The sequence below is a fragment of the Haliotis asinina genome, chromosome 16, assembly GCF_037392515.1.
Source record: "Haliotis asinina isolate JCU_RB_2024 chromosome 16, JCU_Hal_asi_v2, whole genome shotgun sequence".
In the NCBI taxonomy this organism is placed as follows: Eukaryota; Metazoa; Mollusca; class Gastropoda; order Lepetellida; family Haliotidae; genus Haliotis; species Haliotis asinina.
Window position 1 is genome coordinate 1,212,264 of NC_090295.1, and position 27,221 is coordinate 1,239,484.

Here is a 27,221-nt window from a genome sequence, read left to right on the forward strand (position 1 = left end):
CAAAAGTCAGGCTGAGATTTGTAGATTTGCTTCAATAAAATAATTGCAGCTTTCCACAAATTTCATTCAAAGTGTCAACTTGACCTGTTTTTAAATGAATAAACACAGGTCCTAGTTCCTTCAGGGATCTGATCTGGGTGGTGAAAATGTTTACATGGCAAGAAAAAAATATGTGAAGTCAACATCTTTGAAAAGATTCGATTATGTAGTTCCATCTATGTTTCAAATATAGAGACTCACTACCAGTCTGTTGCTGGCCCAGCATGCAGCTTCCGTCAGTCTGCAACAGAATCGTATCATGATAACAATAATCATACTACAAGATGTGAAGAATATCAGTAATAATACATTTTCTGTAGCGATGTCCAGCAGCGCAGTGACAATACTGATGACAATATCAGTGAAACTGAAGGTGACATTATTGGATATGGTTGAATGAATGAGAATTGGACTTTATTCATTTCAACATGAGCATTGTTTGGAAGAAAGGATAACAATATATGGATGAATAACTTCTGTATTCCCAGTGACAGTGACATTTTAGTGCAGGTTTTAACACCGTTATCAAGCAAGTGATGAAATGTTGCCAACGCTGAAGCTGTTCAGCAATATATTGTTACTTTCGCTCTTAACTCCCACTTTTAAATGCATCTTAAAGAAGGCAAAACAAGGACTGTTTTTCTATCACTTAATGAAATGGGAAAACTAACTGTCGTCCAGTGGTTCCTAACAACATATTTTCTTTTTCTGACCTGCACTGAAATTATTTCATGGACTTTCTGGTAGCAAAATAGCCTTCAAAAGTAAAGGTATATGTATGAACATTTTGGGCGAGATATCTTGTCTTCTGGTGACTGGTTTGAAACAGAAAATATATTTTGAAAGAAAGTATTAACGATGTTTATAAAATATGTCACATTTGATGTTCTGCAAATACAGATTCTGCAGCTATTATGATGACTGTTTCCAGTTTATACCGGTCTTTTTCTGCCTACACATACTGACCTTGACCTTGGCCTATAGTCAGTTTCCCAGCGGAGAGAAGGACATGGAATCGTGGATCCTCTGTGGGTTTGTTGGCAAGGTCATGTGACTTGATGTCGGCAGAGACAACATAGGGGGCATGCGTGGTGACAGCGGCATCTGACTGTGGTAGGGTCTACCTGTGTGGGTGGACACCGGCAGACTCATTGGGTCCATGGGCAGGGAGATGTTGTTGACGTGAGCTGGATACGGGTTGCGGTCGGTCGGAAGGGTCATGTGCGGGTAGGGGCTGGACAGGGATCGATTAAGATCATGAACAGACTGGGAAAAAAGGCGTTCTGAATGATGGGAGATAGGTGAATGAGATGCTGATGGCGTTAACGGCGATGAATATGTCACTTCTGATTTGGGAGATGTCGTACAAACAGAGCTTTGGTATGAACTGGATGAAACAGAGGACTCCTGGATCCTCATGCCTTGACTGACCAGGTTCAGCCCTCGGCTGCGCTCCAAGGTCAGCGACTGCAAGTTTCGACGATCAAGCCCCAGGTGTGAACTGCTGCGGTTTAATAAATGAGCACTTGTTCTGTCCATGATTTGTGAGAGGGACCCACCTCGGTCCAACCCAATGTTGTGATTCAGATTCAAGCCCTGTGCCGGCGGTCTGTTGACAGAGGCGCTCACCACCTCCCCGCTCTCATCAAGTTCGATGAAACTCACAGATCCAGACCCTGACATGAGTTTTTCACTTCCGGGACTGTGTTTCTCAAGGCTTCGGGGTCCATCAGATCCAGGACTCTGGACCATGCGATCATGACGTAGAGCATCTGAATGACCAAGGCCCCCTAGCCCGAGGAGCGGCGAATGTGGCGGTCCATCTAGGCGGGACCGCTCCTGAAGGCCGAGGGCAAGTGGGAAGGATCCCAGACCTCTATCATGGTTTTGGTCGTGAGTAGGCACCATTGTTGGAGCGTTGTATAAATTTTCTGGTTTTGATTTCTTCTTTCGTTGTTTGAGGTTGGAATTAAGGTCATCCGGACTCTCAATAGGCTTAATGTGTATATGCATCTGAAACACAAGACGTAACAACTCATTATAAATATCTCATGGACAACAGAATTTTACCTCAAAGCCCAGAAACCTGAAATGACATATTCTAGACCAGGGTGTTGTTGTACAAAACTTTAGGATAAGACTATTGTAAGTCTGTGGTACGGTATAGGAGTTACAATCACCTTAATGCTAAGACTGTCGTAAGTCTATGTTAATGTATGGGAGTTCTGATCACCTTAATGCTAAGACTGTCATAAGTCTACGTTAATGTATGGGAGTTACAATCACCTTAATGCTAAGACTGTCGTAAGTCTGTGTTAATGTATGGGAGTTACAATCACCTTAATGCTAAGACTGTCGTAAGTCTATGTTAATGTATGGGAGTTCTGATCACCTTAACTCTAAGACTGTCATAAGTCTACATTAATGTATGGGAGTTACAATCACCTTAATACTAAGACTGTCACAAGTCTATCTTAATGTATAGGAGTTCTGATCACCTTAATGCTAAGACTGTCATAAGTCTATGTTAATGTATAGGAGTTACAATCACCTTCATGCTAAGACTGTCATAAGTCTATGTTAATTTATGGGAGTTACAATCACCTTACTGCTAAGACTGTCGTAAGTCTACATTAATACATGGGAGTTAGGATCACCTTAACTCTAAGACTGTCATAAGTCTACGTTAATGTATGGGAGTTCTGATCACCTTAATGCTAAGACTGTCAAAAGTCTACGTTAATGTATGGGAGTTACAATCACCTTAATGCTAAGACTGTCATAAGTCTATCTTAATGTATAGGAGTTCTGATCACCTTAATGCTAAGACTGTCATAAGTCTACGTTAATGTATAGGAGTTACAATCACCTTAATGCTAAGACTGTCGTAAGTCTATGTTAATGTATGGGAGTTCTGATCACCTTAACTCTAAGACTGTCATAAGTCTACATTAATGTATGGGAGTTACAATCACCTTAATGCTAAGACTGTCATAAGTCTATCTTAATGTATAGGAGTTCTGATCACCTTAATGCTAAGACTGTCATAAGTCTATGTTAATGTATAGGAGTTACAATCACCTTCATGCTAAGACTGTCATAAGTCTATGTTAATTTATGGGAGTTACAATCACCTTACTGCTAAGACTGTCGTAAGTCTACGTTAATACATGGGAGTTAGGATCACCTTAACTCTAAGACTGTCATAAGTCTATGTTAATGTATGGGAGTTCTGATCACCTTAATGCTAAGACTGTCATAAGTGTACGTTAATGTATGGGAGTTACAATCACCTTAATGCTAAGACTGTCATAAGTCTATCTTAATGTATAGGAGTTCTGATCACCTTAATGCTAAGACTGTCATCAGTCTACGTTAATGTATAGGAGTTACAATCACCTTAATGCTAAGACTGTCATAAGTCTATGTTAATGTATGGGAGTTACAATCACCTGAGTGCTAAGACTGTCATAAGCCTATGTTAATGTATGGGAGTTACGATCACCTCCATGCTAAGGCTGTCATAAGTCTGTGTTAATGTTTGGAAGTTATGATCACCTTAACTCTAAGACTGTCATAAGTCTATGTTAATGTATGGGAGTTACAATCACCTTAATGCTAAGACTGTCATAAGTCTATCTTAATGTATAGGAGTTCTGATCACCTTAATGCTAAGACTGTCATGAGTCTATGTTAATGTATGGGAGTTACAATCACCTTAATGCTAAGACTGTCGTAAGTCTGTGTTAATGTATGGGAGTTACAATCACCTTAATGCTAAGACTGTCGTAAGTCTATGTTAATGTATGGGAGTTCTGATCACCTTAATGCTAAGACTGTCATGAGTCTATGTTAATGTATGGGAGTTACAATCACCTTAATGCTAAGACTGTCGTAAGTCTGTGTTAATGTATGGGAGTTACAATCACCTTAATGCTAAGACTGTCGTAAGTCTATGTTAATGTATGGGAGTTCTGATCACCTTAATGCTAAGACTGTCATAAGTCTACGTTAATGTATGGGATTTACAATCACCTTAATGCTAAGACTGTCATAAGTCTATCTTAATGTATAGGAGTTCTGATCACCTTAATGCTAAGACTGTCATAAGTCTACGTTAATGTATGGGAGTTACAATCACCTTAATGCTAAGACTGTTGTAAGTCTACGTTAATACATGGGAGTTAGGATCACCTTAACTCTAAGACTGTCATAAGTCTATGTTAATGTATGGGAGTTACAATCACCTTAATGCTAAGACTGTCATAAGATTATCTTAATGTATAGGAGTTCTGATCACCTTAATGCTAAGACTGTCATAAGTCTACGTTAATGTATAGGAGTTACAATCACCTTAATACTAAGACTGTCATAAGTCTATGTTAATGTATGGGAGTTACGATCACCTGAGTGCTAAGACTGTCATAAGTCTATGTTAATGTATGGGAGTTACGATCACCTCCATGCTAAGGCTGTCATAAGTCTATCTTAATGTATGGAAGTTATGATCACCTTAATGCTAAGACTGTCATAAGTCTACGTTAATACATGGGAGTTAGGATCACTTCAGCGCTCAGACTGTCATAAGTCTATGTTAATGTATGGGAGTTACTGTTACCTTAGTGCTAAGATCAGCCTGGACAACCTGTGGTTGAAGGATCAACATCATCAAGTACAATGACTGTTTGGTCACAGACAATTGCTAGTCTTTCCTATTGGTCGGTCAAGCATTATAACAGACATACTGTAGCCTATTGAATATCAAACTATGGTAGAGAAACTGGTGACAATGTCAATGAATAGGCTTCTGTAACACGAAGTATTTGAAATAAACCAAACTGCCAAATGAACATACAAACATCATTGCTTGTAAATAAGGGAAGGTTGACTACTGAAAAGTCTTCCTCTCTGTCATACAGCCTTTGGTCAACTCTAATGCAGAGTTATAAACACAAGACGGATGCTCCAATGGTCCCTTTTGTTCCACTGGGTAAATGAGTTGTATATATGGTATCTGATGAAACTAGTGACCAGATCTCCTTGATTCTGTCAGTCTTAGCAGAACCTCTGACACATATGTATGATGTAATGGGAAGAAATATAACCCATGTAAGGAGACATCCCACATACAACTCACGTAAGACGAGGGCCCATCTACAACCCAGGCAAGGAAAGGGTCCATCTTCAACCCAGGCAAGGAAAGGGTTCATCTACAACCCAGGCAAGGAAAAGGTCCAGCTACAACCCAAATAATGAGGTGGTCTAACTGGAACCCAAGTAATGTGAGGGTCTAACTTGAACCCACTTAAGAAGAGAGACCAACTGGAATGCAGCCTTATTAGAGCCTCTGTAAGGAGATTTCTCAACTAGAACATAAGGCAACAGCTCCACTGGAACCCACTTAATGAGAGATCCCAACTGGAACCCACATAAGGACGCGAACAACTACAGCTCACATAATGAGAGGGCCCAACTGGAACTCATGAATGAGGAGAGGGCCCTTGAACTACAGCTCATGTAATGAGATGGAGTTCAACTACAACCCACAAAAGGAGAGGGCCCAGCTACCATCCACGTAATGAGAGGGCCCAACTACCATCCACGTAATGAGAGGGCCCAACTACCATCCACGTAATGAGAGGGCCCAACTACCATCCACGTAATGGGAGGGCCCAACTACCATCCACGTAATGGGAGGGCCCAACTACCATCCACGTAATGGGAGGGCCCAACTACCATCCACGTAATGAGAGGGCCCAACTACCATCCACTTAATGGGAGGGCCCAACTACCATCCACGTAATGAGAGGGCCCTACTACAAACCACAAAAGGAGAGGGCCCAACTACAACCCACGTAATGAGAGGGCCCAACTACCATCCACGTAATGGGAGGGCCCAACTACCATCCACGTAATGAGAGGGCCCTACTACAAACCACAAAAGGAGAGGGCGCAACTATAACCCACGTAATGAGAGGGCCCAACTACAACCTACAAAAGGAGAGGGCCCGACTACAAATCACATAATGAGAAGGACCACCTACAACCCACGTAATGAAAGGGCCCAACTACAACCCACAACAGGAGAGAGCCCAACTACAACACAAAAACAGAGAGGGCCCAACTACAACACACAACAAGAGAGAGCCCAACTACAACAAACAAAAGGAGAGAGCAAAACTGGAAGCCATAGTGATTGCCTGCCCTATTCCCATATCTAAGACATCTCAACAAGGAACACAGACTATTGTTTCAGGTAAACATGGTTTCTATTTGAATCAACCCACACAAGCATGGCACAGAGCAAACTACAACATATAATGTTCCATGTCTGCATCGTCGTCTTCATACACTTCCTTCATTGCTAAACATGAAATGCTGATGTTATTGCTTCTTCTTGAACAAAGACTAATGGAAGGTTCAATATCCAATAGATTTATTAACCTACAATTGTCTAAACCTTAATGCCTCACATGAAATGTCCTTCATTTAATTACTGATCCATATGGGCTTTTGTCTCAGTTCATGAGATCAGGTTTTTGAAATCTATATCAATATTTTTATATTGCCAATATTGGTATTGCTTCTGGCACTGAATGGGTTGGTTTAATACATTAAGGAACAATATTTCATGGCATGTCGATTTACTCAGGGAGGCAAGATAGAAGTGATGTATGTCCATCCTCGATATCTCCTGGGTATACTGTACCACTATCTCCACTATACCCTGGATGCTCAGCCCGATAAACATATTATCTCCCTTGGCTGGCTTTTCATGCAAATAGGAGTCTACATTAGGAAGTTGCGCATACCAATCACAACCTGATTTCACTTTTTGAATTATCTAACTTATTAAACTTGGCAACACAAACCACGCACAGGTTCTCTGAAAGATGTAGGAGGAATTCTTACTTATATTTTTTTGGACCAATCAATTATTTGTCTGTATGATTTCCCCCAAATCTGAGTCACACTGCGAGTAAACTTTCAGAGCTGTGACTGCTATCTTTGTTGTTTGACAATGGCAAACTTGGCTTAGCTGAGGCGTTACTGTGAGAATGTGGAGCCAGCAAAGGGAGGTAATAAAATTATTGTGCTGACCCAAACGTGTCCAGGGTTTTAGTGGGAACTTATTGGTATGTATACACTGGGGGTATCAGGAATGATGCAAGTCATGAGAACTTATCAGGTTTGCACAGCAGATTCAGGTACAACTAAGGGAAGCAACTCTGCCAAGCAAATTGCTCCACATAGACTGTTGGAGGATATAATGTATACATCAAAGCTTGGGCAAAGTTTATGCAATTTTGTTTACACATACTTTTCAAGATATTACTGTTCAGTAATGGAAGAAGAGACAACCTACTTCAGTATGTGTGTGGGTTAAGTTTGTTTTGAAATTTATCTGCTAAGATATGTAATGGTTATAGTAATAATCCTCTTAAAGTTCACATGCAATAAAAAAATCAAACATAATTCAAACATTAAAACAAATAAACAAAATTATAAACATTTAATCATAAGTGCAATATTGTGTACTTGGATCTACTGTGTGACCTGGGATACCGAACCCTGTTAAAGCTGCACTCAAGTGTAATGAAGTCTTTTCATTGGCTGGCTCATTTGCCGATACACTTACCCGGCTCTCTGTTTATGGCATATAAGCCTGGGGCCACTTGCACAAGAGGATCTTAGAGCTACAATTATTGTAAATACTTAAGATTGCGATCTTAGGCTTCGGCTACAATTGCTATCCACTTGCACAAAGTGATTGTAGTCTAAGATCATTGTTAGTTACAATCAAAATTTACAACTGGTCGGAACCAATTGTAAGGAGCTAAGATCATTGTAGTCAGTAGCAAAATGGCGTTCACGTTGTTGTCAGTTTCACGCAAATAATTAGCTTTGCGTTTGGGGATTGCTTTTATATTGCATAAAACTGTATGATTCGCCTCAACACTTCAACAACACGGAGAATGCAACATCGATTTAATGTCTCAAATATCGTTATCTGGGGTAGTGAACAACATCATTATTGAGTCGATATCCTAGAGTACAATTCTCACCCGATTCAGCATTGGAAAAAGTATGAACACCATACCTTTTTGATAAACAAGGAAAGGATAGTAACGAAAGGTATCTGCATGCGATTAGCAGTTGCCATGACCTTTTCAATTAGTTTTTACACAAGATGGGAGTGGTTTCCCTTTGCAGATTATGCCGTTGTCGTAAACTCTGCTATGCCCAAATACAATGCATGTTCTGTTGTGACAGAACAAATATCCACATATTTCTTTTCGGTTAATAATTTTGTCTTAGTTTATCATTGGAATAATCTAGTTGGGTAACATACAAAATTATGTTTTTTTCTACTTGTAAAAATTGAATTTGACGAGAGACAAGAGTTTTAATCTATGCATTTTAAATATAATACAAGCATTCTTCAAACAGGAAAAATACCCTTGCTGGTGTATGTGAAATTTGCATAAAACGTTTTTTAACAAAAGGAAACAATAATTATCAACAAAATAACATAAAGTAATTAATATACTGTGGATGAGTATTCAACAACACATACAACACACACGAAATAATAACGTTTTCATATTTCCCAGTTATGAATTTTCCACAACACTCCCACAGGCATGTTACTCTTTCATATCTTTACAAATCTAATGCTTGTGGGATATATTTAAGATTTTACTCCGAATAACACCGACCAGATGCCAAACTATGTTTAACTGACAGTCACTGACAAATCATGGTAGATTTAGGTGTTATATCATAAGGAAATTTTATTTATGTGCTATCTTTTAATTTCATGATTATTAGGTCAATAACTCAAGACCCAATTTGTTAATGTATTTGTTTGTATTTCAATACTTGCATAAAACATGATATTTCTGTGGTTGCAGTATCACATTTTAAGTTCATAAAAAAAAATTAGAATGTAGAAAATTTAGAGAATAACCCCTGAGGTACGCATACGAGTGATTATATGTGTTACCTTCCATGATATCACTTCCTTCTTCAATGTTACCATTTCCTTCAAAGATTTGTGGGTTTGGTTTTTTTGGGGTTTTTTTTGTTTCATTTACATGAAAAAATCTGCAAGCTGCGATTAAGGAAGGAATGTCATTTGAGTGTGCAGTAACCAGTTCCAAGTTTTATTTGCGCTTATGCGCACTTGAAGACAAGTGTAGACAGAGTCGAGTTTAAGAAATTTCTACGTCCAACGTTGAACAGTTCGATCTTATTTAAGATTGCAAACTTAAATCCACGCTGTCTTAAGATCGTCTTTGTGTAAGTGGATTAGGGCAATTGAATGGTGATTGTAAAGTTGATTGTAGGGACCAAAGATTGATTGTAACTAAGATTGCTCTGTGCAAGCGGGCCCTGATAGGTGTTAATTTCAAGTTGCATGTGGTCAATGATTGAAGTTGTGCATTGCATATTGTTATTAGCAGTCAGGCAGGCAGATATATGGGGGCCAATAAACCAGACATGGAGTTTTCTCTGTGACAGATGCTGCTTATCACAATCAACATGTTATTTTTAAGCAATGAGTAGATTATTTACTTGTTTGTGTACACAACCACGACCTCACAGTGAGTGAAGCTCCACGAAACCTATACACTGCGCATTCATATGGGCGCAGTGCAGCACAGATGTTGAAACCACTTTTTTCCCCCAGTGCTGGGGTAAAATTAGTGAATCGTTTGAATCGGTTGAGTATGCAATTTTGATGATTTGTTTTGGTAAGTGCATACCAAAAAGAATCAGAATCTGCAAAGTTGTACTTCACATTGCATGTGACCTTTAAATGGCGCTCAGATCCAGGCACATTACCTGCTCACGGCATTGCATACATTTGTCTGTCATTTTGTTGCAATGCATCTTGTGATAAGTATTGAAATACATAGTCAATGTTTGTTTTCACCATATTCTCATGATAATTGTAAAAAATTGTCAAAAAAAAAATACAATTAAAAAAGTAGCTGTCCATTTATCATTTTTTTTTTCAAATCTGATTGAGAACTAATGCTATGGATGTTTTTTTAATTGAATCGTTGAAACTTAATGACACATTATCTATAATTACCACAAACTACTCGTGGAAAATGTTTTTCCAATGGTGTTTCATAGAAACATAATGTCTTTAAAGTATGCATAAAACAGCTGCAAAATAGATGACAGCATTAAGGGTCGTAAAGATTTCAGACATTGCAAAAAATTTAAAACCATTAAATTTTAAAATTCTGGCAAATGAAAACATGGTTTTGGTGCAGTGCAAAATGTACAGCTGGGAACCATTCACAATTTTCGTCGGCATTCTCCATGTTACTGGTGATCTGGTGGTACAACAATGTCTGCATTACTTACACATTAAGGTTCATTTGAGTGAGTGAGTGGTTGAGTATATTGGGCTTATCACTGCAGTGAACGGTATTCCAGTTATACCATGGCATGTCAGCTTCATGTGGAATCACCCCAAGACAGATGCAGGTCTTAGACCCTAACCTCCTTGATAAAACGATGAACACCAGCATTGCAGACAAACCTCAAAACGTCACCAGAAGAAAAACAGGACTGGAACAAAATAACTGGAAGTTTCCTGGAACACAACACAACAAATGGCAGCAGAGTGATGTTCCCCAATATTTTCCACACAACTCTTGTATTGGTGAACACAACACAACAAATGGCAGCAGAGTGATGTTCCCCAATATTTTCAACACAATTCTTGTATTGGTGAACACAATGCAACAAATGGCAGCACAGTTACGTTCCCCAATATTTTCCACACAACTCTTATATTGGTGAACACAACACAACAAATGGCAGCAGAGTGATGTTCCCCAATATTTTCCACACAACTCTTGTATTGGTGAACACAACACAACAAATGGCAGCAGAGTGATGTTCCCCAATATTTTCAACACAATTCTTGTATTGGTGAACACAACGCAACAAATGGCAGCACAGTTACGTTCCACAATATTTTCAACACAACTCTTGTATTGGTGAACACAATGCAACAAATGGCAGCACAGTTACGTTCCCCAATATTTTTCACACAACTCTTATATTGGTGAACACAACACAACAAATGGCAGCAGAGTGATGTTCCCCAATATTTTCCACACAACTCTTGTATTGGTGAACACAACACAACAAATGGCAGCAGAGTGATGTTCCCCAATATTTTCAACACAATTCTTGTATTGGTGAACACAACGCAACAAATGGCAGCACAGTTACGTTCCACAATATTTTCCACACAACTCTTGTATTGGTGAACACAATGCAACAAATGGCAGCACAGTTACATTCCCCAATATTTTCCACACAACTCTTGTATTGGTGAACACAACACAACAAATGGCAGCAGAGTGATGTTCCCCAATATTTTCAACACAATTCTTGTATTGGTGAACACAACGCAACAAATGGCAGCACAGTTACGTTCCACAATATTTTCAACACAACTCTTGTATTGGTGAACACAATGCAACAAATGGCAGCACAGTTACATTCCCCAATATTTTCCACACAACTCTTGTATTGGTGAACACAACACAACAAATGGCAGCAGAGTGATGTTCCCCAATATTTTCAACACAATTCTTGTATTGGTGAACACAACGCAACAAATGGCAGCACAGTTACGTTCCACAATATTTTCAACACAACTCTTGTATTGGTGAACACAATGCAACAAATGGGAGCAGAGTTACATTCCTCAATATTTTCCAAACAACTCTTGTATTGGTGAACCTTGTCTCTTCCTACATATCTGTAGGTGGAGGTTGCCTGCCCCCACACTGAACTTTGGGCACAAAAATTGTACAATAACCCTGTACAATAAACTTGTACAACAACCCTGTACAACAGCCGTGTACAATAAACTTGTACAACCCTCTACAACAACCCGGTAGAATAAACTTGTACAACCCTGTAAAACACACCTGCACAACAACCCTGTACAACAAACCTGTGTATAAACCCTGCATAACATTGTACAAGACCCTGTACAATAATTTCAGGCAGGTCTGTAAACCCTTCTGTCACTACTGACTGTAGCACTGTAAGAATCTTGCCAGCAGGTAACGGAGAGAGAGTACCTTACAAGTGAAACATACAGGGAGCTCTTACATTCTACCTGTAAGATCAAGATAGTGATTTTTGGTTAAAAGTCAGTATATTTTTCATCAGTAACCCATGCGTGTTGTAAGATGCGACTAACACGTGGTCACGCTTGCTGACTTGGTTGACATGTGTTATCATATCCCAACTGCATTGGTCAATGTTTATTATGTTGATCATCTGGTCTAGACTTGACTATTTACCATAGACCTGGACTGTTGATAAGTGCGGCATAAAACTAACCTCGCACACTCTTTTTGGATAGTTCAAGAGTTTTTCTAAACACACATCAGTTTTGGCTGAAAATGTAAAACCTGAGACTTATGTTCTATTGTAACTCACACAGCACATGTAATCACTGCTTGTGACTTTTTTTCAAGAAGGTCCAAACTCCCATGTATCCAGTGTTATTTGTATCAGCAAAGTTTACACTTGTCTCTGGTAAAATATGTGGCATTTGAGGATAAGTGACTGCGTCACAAAGTATACTTTTTTCCACTTTTAGCAATACCCCAGCATCATACCGTAAATGAGCTTCACACATCGTACCCACGTGCAGAATGAAACCCAGGTCTTAGGTGTGATAAGCGAACACCTTAACCACATGGCCACCTCACCTGCACAAAGTGTTGGTCTAAATAGTATTCTTTCTGGTATTTCTTACATTTACATAAATTAGTTAAAGCATTCATCAGGATGGGTTGAAAATGTAAAACTTCCAAGATACGCTTTATCTGTCACACAGAAAATTATCAGAATTTGTGTCAAACAGACTGGATCTTAGATCTTGTTGGTCTGTGAATATTTTACCTATCTCCAGTTCCACATGTGCTGGTTGAGGATCAAGCAACAATATAAATGTTTTAGGCAGGATTATAAAAGGACAATTTGAACCCTTTAAGCATGATTACAACCCTACTGCCATTTTTACCTGCAGTTTTGTACATATCTTGTTATCGTGTAACAGTCTACATTCACCTGACATCCCCAGAGGAACGGACTGGCTCAAGACTACCATCGTGTTCAGATGAGCAAAAAGCCGAATGAAAGCAAACCGATATCTCTTCCTTTTCCTTCTATCCTCTGGCAAAACCCTGAACAAGTAATTAACATTTTATATTACGTAATGAGTCTTGCCATGTTATTTTGTTCCCTGTATACGGAACATGTATTGATTATTCTCATAAAGACATTGTGTTTCGCAGAGTAAAAGAGTTTTTCTTAACATCAGTTGCCAATAGTTTGAGGACAAAATACCAGCAGCCATCTGCCGTCTTCACTGACAAAAGTCTGTGGGTGATAAGAAATAAAATTGGCTGAGTATGATGAACCATATATTTATATATCTATGTAAAGATGTATTCTTGTATATGGTGGAATGATCCTTCAAGTCATCTATGGTGACTCAGTTTGGTATCCAGAGTTGTCTCTCTTTGACTGATGGAAATTGTTGTGGGTTTAAGTCCTAGGTGGTTTTGTTTTGATTCTAAGTTTGTAAGCACAACGCTTGGTTTTTCAAAAGTGGTAAAATCCGCGAAGACCTGGGTTAGAATTGGTCATCAGCAATCTAACAAGACTGGTTTGGTTTGATGACTTCATTGATACATGCCATTATAACCCAATTCCAGCAGATCAATTCTTATGGACCTGATCACTGGATTGTTTGGTCCAACAGCTGTCATACAGCTGTAATACTGCTCAGTGCCGTGTTAACCTACAAACCGAACTACCAGTCAAGATTGGTAAATGCCAGCTATATAGCATTGGTCTGTCTGGAATCATACTGGACTAGACAATCCAGTGATCAACAGTAAGTGCATTCATCAGTGAGTGAGTGAGTTTTAGCTTTATGTTGCTTTTAGCAATATTCCAGCAATATCAAGGCGGGGGACACCAGAAAATGGGCTTCACACTCATTCATCAGTGAGCCTGAATACATGATCGTGTTTGTCGCTTCTTGTGACAAGCATGGGTTACTGAAGTGCAGTTTCAACCCCGATCTTCACAAGTTTCAAATCATAAAGTGAGTGTGTGAGTGAGTGAGTGAGTAAGAGAGTGAGACTGACAATGAGTGAGTTGAATTTAATGGTGCCTGGAATAGCACCCCACTTACACCAAAGGAGAACGTCATGCAGGTAGACAGCCTGTAGTGGACCATGTTCCACATGGTTACCACAAAACCCATTTTATACAGGGTGGGATTCAAACCTACAATCTGGCATATCCAGGGGACACAACTCTGGACCTTCGCCAACTGGGCCAACCATGCTTCCAGCCACGAGAGAGACAGGTTGTTGAAGCAATACAAAACGAGAAGGAAAATAACCAGAATAAATCAATTACCATGGCCATTTTTCATGCTGATATATATGTCCATTTATGGCATTTACTTTCAGTTAGAGTCCTACGTGATATATACATCTTAATTTTGAATAAATAATGTCCCAAATAGTATTCCAAGTGAACCTATCAAAAAGAATCCACTGACAGCTGGCAGCGGCTGTCATGGCGATTTGTCTTCATAAGAGGAAAATGGCCACTGATGACGCAACATTTACATAAATATAATGACAAATCAATACATCAAATTTATTTTCTAGAAAATCATTTTTTCCTTATGTACCTGTGACAAGCACATTATCAGTTGATGAATCAGGACTACACTGCCTGGAAGGCTATTGACGTCAGGCCTCCTGTAGAAGGGCCATCTTTGGGACATCATGGCCAGGGAGAGGTTTGCCATTTCTTGTTTCTTATCAGCATGGATAATATTCAGTTTGTTACATGTATACAATGCATATATAAATTCATGAAGGAAAGAAAATGAAAAGAAAACAAAAAAACCAACACATCTGCTTATTAGTATAGAATAAAACTTTAAGCAGACACTCCAAAACAATCATAGTTGAAGATGCCCTGCTGTCAGTGCTGCTCAGGTAGCCGTTTGCCATAAGTATATAAGTTGAAGTATTGTCTGAATGACTCAGTGTAAGCATTCATCTAGAGAGACTATCCATCTCCTAGGTCAGATCCAACATTGTTTATTATGTTCACAAGTGAGTGAGATAGTGAGTGCTCAGTAAATTCACACAAAATCACCAGAAATTTGCATCACACACTGTACATATTTTGGAAAACTGACTTCGGCATTCAGTGGTGTGTGAAGCACTTCAGCACGAGGCTAGTGAACCATTTCAACTCATGGTTTGATATCAAGCAAGAAGTACAAAAGATGAACAAAACTACAGGTTCAGCCCTCAAACTTCCCTCCATCCATTGTTCTGCAGCATACAGAACATACTCATCTATTCCGCCATTGTTCTGGAATTAACAGAACATAACCATCTATCCTTTCATAACCTTCCTTTGTCCATACTTCAGCATATTGTTATAACTTCCAATCTTGCTGTTGACGTCCTCTGTTATAAACAAGCCTGAACTTGAAACCATTTAATTTGTTATTTCAAGAAAATTCTCTGAATGGAAGCCGATACTGGCCAAGGGCAGTAATTACACTGAATACAGTGCAGAAATATGTTGGACCTGAGGCCGGTGTCAAGAAAACACTGCTTTCAGTGTGCATTCACAACCTGTAATTACTACACAACAACCTCCTCATTAACACTGCTGATGCGAATGGAAGCAATCACTCTTTGTGCACCGAGATTCACCATGCCAGCCAGCTTCATGAAGTATGGGCACAAGCAACCCAGATGTTAGCCTTGCCTCATGGCTGTATTGAGTATACAGTAATTCTATCCTTACAGATGCAATCTAGTCAAGGAGAACCTGTCATTTATACAAAATTTGATAGAAATTATCATTCAAATGACTAATTATTATCTTAGAAACTTGAGCAAGTCTACCCAGTTGTCTAAGGTGCTGCTCTTCACTATACAGAGTTGCCGCCCATCACCATGCTGTATTCCTACTGTGAACTAAACTTTAGTCTGTACAAGACTTGTTAGAATAAGAAAGGAAGGATGACATTTCCTTGAGGACCACCAGTTTCACCTTTCGGTAGATGGCTCTGGATCATTTCCAGGCTTTGGATCATTCGAGTCACTAAGGGTTTGAATCACAAGTTACTTCATAATGTTTCTAGGTTGGTCAGGGGCAGTAGGGTAGCCTAGTGGTTAGAGTGTTTGCCAATCATTCAGAAGGCCTGGGTTCAATTCCCTCATGAGTACAATGTGTGAAGCCCATTTCTGGTGTTCCCCATCATGATATTGTGGAATATTCCCAAAAGTGTCATAAAATTTTACTCCCTCATTCTTGGATGGTCAGGACAACAAAGTTTTACTTGAAGATTGTTGGTTGGCTGTTTAGTGCCTTGCTCAGGCGTATGGCGGTGGCCCATACATTGGTATTGGTCACCTCACGGGAGATTCCAATATCAAATTGGCCCAAAGCAACCAATGGTCACATAACTGGAGATTCCAATATCAAATTGGCCCAAAGCCACCAATGGTCAAACCACTGGATATCCCAATATCAACTGGTACCAAATCAACCAGTACTGGATTCTGGGCTTGTGTAGGTCGTAAGCAGATAGTGCTAATATACTGTGGGATTCAAAGTTAGGACAGGCCCTAAATGCCCCCAAATCCAAGTTAAAACTCAGAACCAATCAATGTGAACACCTAACAATATTGCTATCACTTGTGGAGTGTTATCTAATCACTTCCATTTGAAAAATATTGTAGTTTGTACCATTACTTCAATCGGTTCATTCCATACTGTAGAACTGCCCTGTACTTTCAGTCTTTGAAGCTCTACATGCAGAATTACTTATCCATAGATGGCTACTTAATAACTTATTCCCCAAAAACATAGCATTTTTCACTATTTATTTAGCACCAGTCAAAGCTAGTGATTATATGTAACCTTAAGAAGTGCTTGCATTGCTAATCAGATGTTGTAAGTAGTTGGTCAATTTACCATGTGTTAACCAATTTACCATGTGTTAACCAATTTATCATGTGTTAACCAATTTATCATGTGTTAACCAATTTACCATGTGTTAACCAATTTATCATGTGTTAACCTATTTACCATGTGTTAACCTATTTACCATGTGTTAACCAATTTATCATGTGTTAACCAATTTACCATGTGTTAACCAATTTATCATGTGTTAACCTATTTACCATGTGTTAACCTATTTACCATGTGTTAACCTATTTGCATGTTAACCAATTTATCATGTGTTAACCTGTTTGCATGTTAACCAATTTATCATGTGTTAACCTATTTACATGTTAACCAATTTACCACATGTTAACCAATTTACCATGTGTTAACCAATTTACCATGTGTTAACCAATTTATCATGTGTTAACCTATTTACCATGTGTTAACCTGTTTGCATGTTAACCAATTTATCATGTGTTAACCTGTTTGCATGTTAACCAATTTATCATGTGTTAACCTATTTACATGTTAACCAATTTATCATGTGTTAACCTATTTACCATGTGTTAACCTATTTACTATGTAGTTACCACTATAAGCATTTTTCTTTACAGTACTCAATTTATAATACAAATATATGGTATCTAATCTTGTTCGTTCATCTCACACTGCATGTTTTTTCCTTGTTTATATGGTGGCTGTCTGTAAATAATCGAGTTTGGACCAGACAATCCAGTGATCAACAGCATGAGCACTGATCTGCGTAACTGGAAAAAGATGACATGTGTCAACCAAGTCAGCAAGCCTCACCACCCAATCCTGCGAGTGGCCTCGTATGACAAGCATGGGTTATATTTACTGATAGACAACCCACTAAAAGATGACATGTGTCAGCGAGCCTCACCACCCAATCCTGCTAGTGGCCTCGTATGACAAGCATGGGTTATATTTACAGATAAACAACCCACTAAAAGATGACATGTGTCAGCGAGCCTCACCACCCAATCCTGCTAGTGGCCTCGTATGACAAGCATGGGTTATATTTACAGATAAACAACCCACTAAAAGATGACATGTGTCAGCGAGCCTCACCACCCAATCCTGCTAGTGGCCTCGTATGACAAGCATGGGTTATATCTACAGATAAACAACCCACTAAAAGATGACATGTGTCAGCAAGCCTCACCACCCAATCCTGCTAGTGGCCTCGTACGACAAGCATGGGTTATATTTACAGATAAACAACCCACTAAAAGATGATGAGCAACACATGAAGACCTCAGTGCGAAGCAATTTTTTGTGATAAAAGTCACAAGATGCAAGTCACCTGCAGAGAAGGATTTGAATTAATTTGAAAAAAACAATGGCTACTTCCTGTTCAGGACTGACAAATCACCTTGAGTGTATGTGACTTGAGGCTGCTCTCATTGGTGTAGCTGCGATGGCAGATGACGCATTTGAACTGCTTGTTTGTCGCTTTCTTCACCTGGTCGTCATGGTTACGTAGATGATGTTGCAGGTTGGACAGTTGGGCAAACGCTCGGTCGCACCCATCTTGGTTACATCGATATGGTTTTTCTCCTGAAAACAACACCAGATTTAATAGATGTGTACCAAATATAAGTCAGTAGTAGTACAATGGACTAATCTACCTTAAACCGAAAGTACTTTGGTTATATCAGTATGGAATTTCTCCTGAAAACAAGACCAGATTCATAAAACATGCACCAAATACAGAGAACGGTCAGTATAAGTGTTATCAAACAGTGTGGATTAACCCTAATTCACTGGCCATTCATGCAGATCCATGAGTTATAGCTAATACTACATGAGTGAGAGAGTCTGGTTTTACCAGTAGTGTTCTTTATACATTGTACCCATGTGGAGAATCAAACCCAGGTCTTCAGAATTATGACTGAATGCTTTAACCACTGAGCTACCCCACCAACCCAAATTACTACATGAGCTTTCTGCCAGATTTCAGTTTTTTTTCGATAAGTTGTTTCAAAACGTAGCAAATGTTTTCCTGTTTATTGGTTGGTTGTCTAACGCCTCACTCATATAATTATATATATGATAGTCTGTAAATAATCAAGTCTGGACTGGACAATCCAGTGATCAAACAGCATGAATATCTATCTATCCAAATGTGATGTGATGACATCTGTCAACTATGTCTGTGAGTCAGACCACCCAATCCCGTATCTCATGAGCAATAGTGATAGTTATCCCATAGTCATGGCTGTTGGAATCTGTTCATTAAACAACCCAAAGGCTTTTCGGATAGAATCAGCATGCATTCTGTCTACATTCACAATCACAGCAGCGCAATAACAAATAACACAACAGACTTTGTGTCATTATCCCACCTATAACTCGCTACCTATACCTAGAGTGAAGCTCTACACGAACATTTCCATCATACCAGTTGATGAGCACAGCAATAATGCTCATTAGAACAAGGTATCAGAATGTTTATTAAAGCTCTAATGTCATAAAGTTTGGATGGGGATTTAAGTAACTTCAAAAGGAGCAAGAATCATGCATCAATATGAGTACAAAGAGGGAAATATTCATAGTTTGACCTGAGGTTATCACCATGGAGTAGCCAATCAAGAGCCAGGAATTGACTCCAACACCTGTTTGATACCAGCTATCTTACATGTTACAGGTGTGTATGGAGACTTATTTCAACACTGACAGCAATCATGTTTGTTGCATGTTTTCTTGAAGTAATTCCATCTGTTGCTGGAGGGCAGACCTGTAGCCACAAACACATTCATCATGTCATCAAGTTCACAACTTAGTGGAAAGTATCAGCCATTTGTTGCATCCTACCATTGACAGCTACATATGGGAGTATTTCAGATACAACATGACTTGATAGCCACATGGGTAGTATTGCAGTTATAACATGACTTGACAACTACACAGGTATTTCAGTTACAAAGAGAGTATTTCAGTTACAGCATGACTTGACAACTACACAGGGGAGTATTTCAGATATTACATGACTTGACAGCTACATGGGTAGTAGTATTTCAGTTACAACATGACTTGACAGCTACAAATGACAGTATTCCAGTTATAACACAACTTGACAACTACATGGGAGATTATTTCAGTTATAACATGACTTGACAGCTACAAATGAGAGTATTTCTGTTACAAGATGATGTGACAGCTACAAATGAGAGTATTTCAGATATAACATGACTTGACAGCTACAAATGAGAGTATTTCTGTTACAACATGACTTGACAGTTAAATGGGAGAGTATTTCAGTTATACCATGGTTTGTTAACCCATCGTGGGTCAGCTTCAGGTGGAAGTATTCCAGAACAAATCTGTCAGAACCCTGCAAAAAGAACTCCAGTCTGTGATGGCTTGACCAGTATGGCACTGACATGGATACTTCAGCATGCAACAACCCATAAAATGTTGATCACATGGCCGAGGCCTTGAAAAGCGTAACTAAGGCAGGACTTATTTTGGGTCACAAAAAGTTGGACACATGACCTACCTATAGGCAAGGTCTTTCATTAAAACAGAAATTATTTTAGGTTTACAGGAAATTTAGCTCATCACATGATCCAAACCTTTGTACGGTCACCAAATAGTTACTTCCATCTCCCCCGAAAAAAAAAAAGTTATTTCTGGCCATAAAATTCATTGGTTGTCACCAGTGAGTTCTTGCATGGAGCATGTTGTCAAGACCAGCAGCTGAGACCATGGTCTCACATGATGCTAGTCCAAAATATTTGCAGCAATGAGAGATGACTGCCACCTTCTGAAAGGTCAACACCATGCTGTGGACGTGTACCAGGTACTGTTACAACAGTAATTGTGCCTATTAGCAGTCTCCTTTCAGATATTTCAACACTGTGCTGGTGGAAATGAGGCATTATCTAATTTTCCAAATGAAGTGGGTGGGTTTGGACTTTTCTTTGATCGTTCTGTTTGAAAACAAACCTGTGCTGTGACCTATTTCCTGTTTCTCTGACAATCAAAGTGTGTGATTGGTTGGTCCTTCATTGTGCCTTTGGTTTAGCTTGCCTTCTCACAACTGAAGCCTCATAGGTCATGGCACTATCAATTCAATTATCATGACCTTGAAGTCGTTATCATCAAGTTCTGGAAACTAGAAATTAAACATTCTTTGATGACAAATTGTTTTCTACAGCGAGACACTGTTGCCATAGATATAGGATCTTTGTTTTACACCCTTATACATGAAGGGAAAGGCAGAATAGGGCATTTTAGAGTTAATAATAACAACACAGGGCACAGAATCTTGATGACAGGGCCTTATACAGGGAATCTTCATAATGACATGGCCTTATACAGAGAATCTTGATAATGATGGTATAACATCAAAATTCTTGATGACAGGGCCTTATACAGAGTATCTTGATAATGATGGTATAACATCAAAATTCTTGATGACAGGGCCTTATACAGAGTATCTTGACGGCAGGGCCTTATACAGAGTATCTTGATGGCAGGGCCTTATACAGAGTATCTTGACGGCAGGGCCTTACACAGAGAATCTTGATAATGACAGGGCACTATACTGGTAATGTTGATGACAAGGCATTATACAGGGAATCTTGAAGACAGGGCATTATACAGAGAATCTACAACATGATGGGGCATTATACAGGGAATCTTGAAGACAGGGCACTATACTGGTAATCTTGATGACAAGGCATTATACAGGGAATCTTGAAGACAGGGCATTATACAGAGAATCTACAACATGATGGGGCATTATACAGGGAATCTTGAAGACAGGGCATTATACGGGGAATCTTCAAAATGATGGGGCATTATACCTGGAATCTTAAAGATAGGGCATTATACAGGGAATCTTCAACATGATGGGGCATTATACAGGAAATCTTGAAGACAGGGCATTATACAGGGAATCTTCAAAATGATGGGGCATTATATAGGGAATCTTCAAAACGATGGGGCATTATACATAGAATCTTGAAGACAGGGCATTATACACAGAATCATGACAATGACTGGGCCTTACACAGAGAATCTTCATAATGGCAGGGCTTTACATGTCTGTACAATGACATGGCCTCATATGGAGAATCTTGATAATGTCAGGAACATACAGAGAATGGCATCATACAGGCATCATACAGAAAATCTTGATGTCAAAGCATCACACAGAGCACCTTGATGTCAAAGCATCATACAGAGCACCTTGATGTCAAGGCATCACACAGAGCACCTTGATGTCAAGGCATCACACAGAGCACCTTGATGTCAAGGCATCATGCAGAGCACCTTGATGTCAAGGCATCATACAAAGCACCATGATGTAAAGGCTTCACACAGAGCACCTTGATGTCAAGGCATCACACAGAGCACCTTGATGTCAATTAAGGCATCCTACAGAGCACCTTGATGTCAAAGCATCACACAGAGCACCTTGATGTCAAAGCATCACACAGAGCACCTTGATGTCAAGGCATCATACAGAGCACCTTGATGTCAAGGCATCATACAGTGCACCATGATGTCAAGGCATCACACAGAGCACCTTGATGTCAAATAAGGCATCCTACAGAGCACCTTGATGTCAAGGCATCACACAGAGCACCTTGATGTCAAAGCATCACACAGAGCACCTTGATGTCAAGGCATCATACAGAGCACCTTGATGTCAAGGCATCCTACAGAGCACCTTGATGTCAAGGCATCACACAGAGCACCTTGATGTCAATTAAGGCATCCTACAGAGCACCTTGATGTTAAGGCATCACACAGAGCACCTTCATGTCAAAGCATCACACAGAGCACCTTGATGTCAAGGCATCCTACAGAGCACCTTGATGTCAAGGCATCCTACAGAGCACCATGATGACAAGGCATCACACAGAGCACCTTGATGTCAATTAAGGCATCCTACAGAGCACCTTGATGTCAAGGCATCACACAGAGCACCTTGATGTCAAAGCATCACACAGAGCACCTTGATGTCAAGGCAACATACAGAGCACCTTGATGTCAAGGCATCACACAGAGCACCATGATGTCAAGGCTTCACACAGAGCACCTTGATGTCAAGGCATCACACAGAGCACCTTGATGTCAATTAAGGCATCCTACAGAGCACCTTGATGTCAAAGCATCACACAGAGCACCTTGATGTCAAAGCATCACACAGAGCACCTTGATGTCAAGGCATCATACAGAGCACCTTGATGTCAAGGCATCATACAGAGCACCATGATGTCAAGGCATCATACAAAGCACCATGATGTCAAGGCATCCTACAGAGCACCTTGATGTCAAGGCATCACACAGAGCACCTTGATGTCAAAGCATCACACAGAGCACCTTGATGTCAAGGCATCACACAGAGCACCTTGATGTCAATTAAGGCATCCTACAGAGCACCTTGATGTCAAGGCATCACACAGAGCACCTTGATGTCAAGGCATCACACAGAGCACCTTGATGTCAAGGCATCATACAGAGCACCTTGATGTCAAGGCATCATACAGAGCACCATGATGTCAAGGCATCACACAGAGCACCTTGATGTCAATTAAGGCATCCTACAGAGCACCTTGATGTCAAAGCATCACACAGAGCACCTTGATGTCAAAGCATCACACAGAGCACCTTGATGTCAAGGCATCATACAGAGCACCTTGATGTCAAGGCATCCTACAGAGCACCTTGATGTCAAGGCATCATGCAGAGCACCTTGATGTCAAGGCATCACACAGAGCACCTTGATGTCAAGGCATCGTACTAAGAATCTTGATTATGATGGGGCATTATTCATAGAATCCTGAAAATGACAAGAACTGAACCACTGGACACCACATTCACAACTTTCATTTGTGTAAATACTCAAAACAGTAAGCTGATTTTATACTCCTGTGAGACTGGGTTTATGTTTCCCGCTGATGTAGAAGTTAGTGGTTTATAGTATAATGCCCATGTAATATCATCACAGACCATTCAAACCATCAACATTATGCTCAAATTCAGAGATATCCGAGAAGATCAATGAGCTCCCCAACAGTGCAATAACTATGATGGATTACTACCAGTGATCAAAGCTGAAGAGATAAACCCAGCATCAACTGGAATTGATGGCACCACCATTCTCTGCTTCTTAAAATTGACAACAATTTTACTGCAATCCAGTCTTTACTTATGATAACAAAATACCACTAAAATAAGTATTGTGGCTTAAATTTGTTGTAAGAACAGAATGAATGAGAAAAAAAGAGATGTTCATTTTGTTGGAATTTATTGAGAATCTCCGGACATCAAAGTAAGGATATAAATCCTCTTAACTGCCATCCTGCTCATGAAGTTACTTTGAGTTTATAAAGTACCGTAGGATATAAACACCAATTTAGAAAAAGGGTCAAACATAAAATGTTAGATTTGAGATTACACTTTCTCAGGAAGGTGCACATTCTAGTACTTTTCCCAGGTAGGTACCATAGAAGATTTGAACCCATGCAGAACAGGAGGGGGAAGCAGACACCAGAAATGGGTTCACGCATTTTACCCAGATGAGGAATCAAACCTGGTCCTTCAGTGTGACAAGCGGACACTTTAACCACTAGGCTACCTTCAGTAATGTCAGTGTTGTGGCCTCTCTGTTGTCTGATAAATATACCTGTAAAAACTGCCACATATCTTGTTTAGCTTACGTTTCTTTGCACATATGTAAGTATTCCTTGGTTTACAAAATTTAAGAATCGAACCACATTCCCTGTAAATGGGTTATACATGCATTAAGTTTTGTTGCATGTCTGTTTGTTTGTGGTGTAATGCTGCCCCTGGCAATACTCAAGCATGACTCTGGATGAGATGATCAAATGATCAACAGCATGAGCATCGATCTTCACACCTGAGATAAGAAGACATGCATCAACAAAGTCAGCATGCATCACTACCTGATCCCGTCCATTGCCTCCACGATGACATGTCTCAACCCAGTCAACAAGCCTGACCACCCGACCCCACCTCTTACAGTAAGCATGGGTTACTGAAGACCAATTCTTGGATTTACACAAGCACAACATCTGTAAAAACTTGGGTGAGTGAGTGAGAGATAACATGAGAGAAGTTTCAGCACTGAGCTGTTTGGACCAGTGTCCCTTATACTGTCAAGGTTGTGTGGTTGAACACTGGCAATTACTGCATACACTGCAATATGAGCGCTAAGTGCTTAGAATAATCACAAAATGGGTGCTTATTAAAAGTATACACAGCCACTTACACTTGTCTTCAGAGTTTAAGTAGTAGCAAGTAAATCTCTGTTAAAACATCAAAGAAACTAAAACCTTTTTAACTATTGTTATTTTAACCTGGGTCTGTTGAAGACGCTGAAGTTATTGGAAGGGGGCTTGCTTGCTACATAGAATGTGGTACTTCATCAATATGACGGCAAATTGAATAACATAACTTCAGCATCAAAAGCATGTTTCTGTAATTAGAATTTCCATATTTTTTAAAATGTACACATTTTTTAACTTACCAAAATGTTTACATATGCTATGCAGGTAGAACTGTAATTAAATTACATGTGTGCAAGCCAATGTTTACAGTATCCCAGATGTGGAAGAGCTAGTGCACCAATGTGATCAGTTACAGGACTAAATGTTTTTCTTACATTTTAGATTGGAATTTACAAATATTATTTTTAATGTTATAATTTTATGAAAAGGGGCACTGAGTTCATAGAATAAACCAATAGGACAATAGGGGTGAGGGAGACAGGAAGATGTGGAAATGAGGGAGACAGCAAGGTGGTGGGGGTGAGGGTGACAGGGTGATGGTGGAGGTGAGGGAGACAGGGTGATGATAGAAATGAGGGTGACAGGATGGTGGTGGGGGTGAGGGTGACTGGGTGATGGTGGAGGTGAGGGAGACAGGATGATGGTGGGGGACTGAGAGATAATCTGAAAAAAAAAAATTGCAAAAAAAAAAAATTTCTCATGATGTAACCAAAAATCAACAAAATATTGTTTCAAAACCATTAACCCCCACATTCCACTGGTGTCAAAGGGGCGGTGTTTGGAGCATTGCAGGTCAGTTTCACCTGACCTAATTTGGGACTAGCATTGTGAAATAGACCTGCTACTGAAATAAGCCACCAGCTGAGTTCTATCTAAAATAAGAATCAATACAAACGGCACAGATGCATAATATATTGAATCTCCTGAACCTCACTATTTAGACTCGGGGGGGCTAGAAGAGTCCACTTTCATGCTCAGCTCTCTTTCATGTAATTTGATTTCAGAGAAAGCTGTTGAGAAATGCCATAATGGTTTTATAATGTCAAACATGGTGAAACAATGTGAAAAATGTGCGTACAACATATGTAATGCATTAGAGAGTCCTGTGTAATACAAGCAGGGAGAAGGCCATCTAGACCAATGTTCATGTGTATGTACCACAGAACAGAACCAAGACATTTTGTACTATACACTGGAAACAGAAATGTTTCATGTTGGCTATAAATAGCAGAGTGTCAAGTGTGGACATTGAGATACAGCAACAGTCTGAATTGAAGGATAGCATGGGCTTCTGTGATGACATCTGCACCATGGACTGCATGTGTTCGTGTGATAGAATCTGTACTACAGACTGCATGTGTTCGTGTGATAGAATCTGTACTATAGACTGCATGTGTTCGTGTGATAGAATCTGAACTACAGACTGCATGTGTTCGTGTGATAGAATCTGTACTACAGACTGCATGTGTTCGTGTGATAGAATCTGTACTATAGACTGCATGTGTTCGTGTGATAGAATCTGTACTACAGACTGTACTACAAGCAATATGTGCTTGTGTGATGGAATCTGTAGTATAGACTGTATGTGCTTGTGTGATAGAATCTGTAGTATAGACTGTATGTGCTTGTGTGATAGAATCTGTAGTGTAGACTGTATGTGCTTGTGTGATAGAATCTGCAGTATAGACTGTATGTGCCTGTGTGATAGAATCTGTACTATATGCTGTATGTGCTTGTGTGATAGAATCTGTAGTATAGACTGTACTACAAGCAATATGTGCTTGTGACAGAATCTGTAGTATAGACTGTATGTGCTTGTGTGACAGAATC

General features: G+C 39.6%; 1 protein-coding gene across 1 annotated transcript in view; it reads right to left on the reverse strand.

Moving 5' to 3' along the window:
- Positions 1 to 216: 216 nt before the first annotated feature.
- LOC137268161 (uncharacterized) overlaps positions 217 to 27,221 on the reverse strand; it is a 128,979-nt gene continuing 101,974 nt past the window's right edge. Inside the window, exons 4-6 of the mRNA XM_067802690.1 lie at positions 18,497 to 18,681; positions 1,006 to 2,052; positions 217 to 280 (exon numbers count right to left, since the gene is read on the reverse strand). Of these exons, the coding sequence (XP_067658791.1) occupies positions 1,024 to 2,052; positions 18,497 to 18,681 (1,214 nt within the window). The 3' untranslated portion in view covers positions 217 to 280; positions 1,006 to 1,023. The remainder of the gene's footprint in view (positions 281 to 1,005; positions 2,053 to 18,496; positions 18,682 to 27,221) is intronic.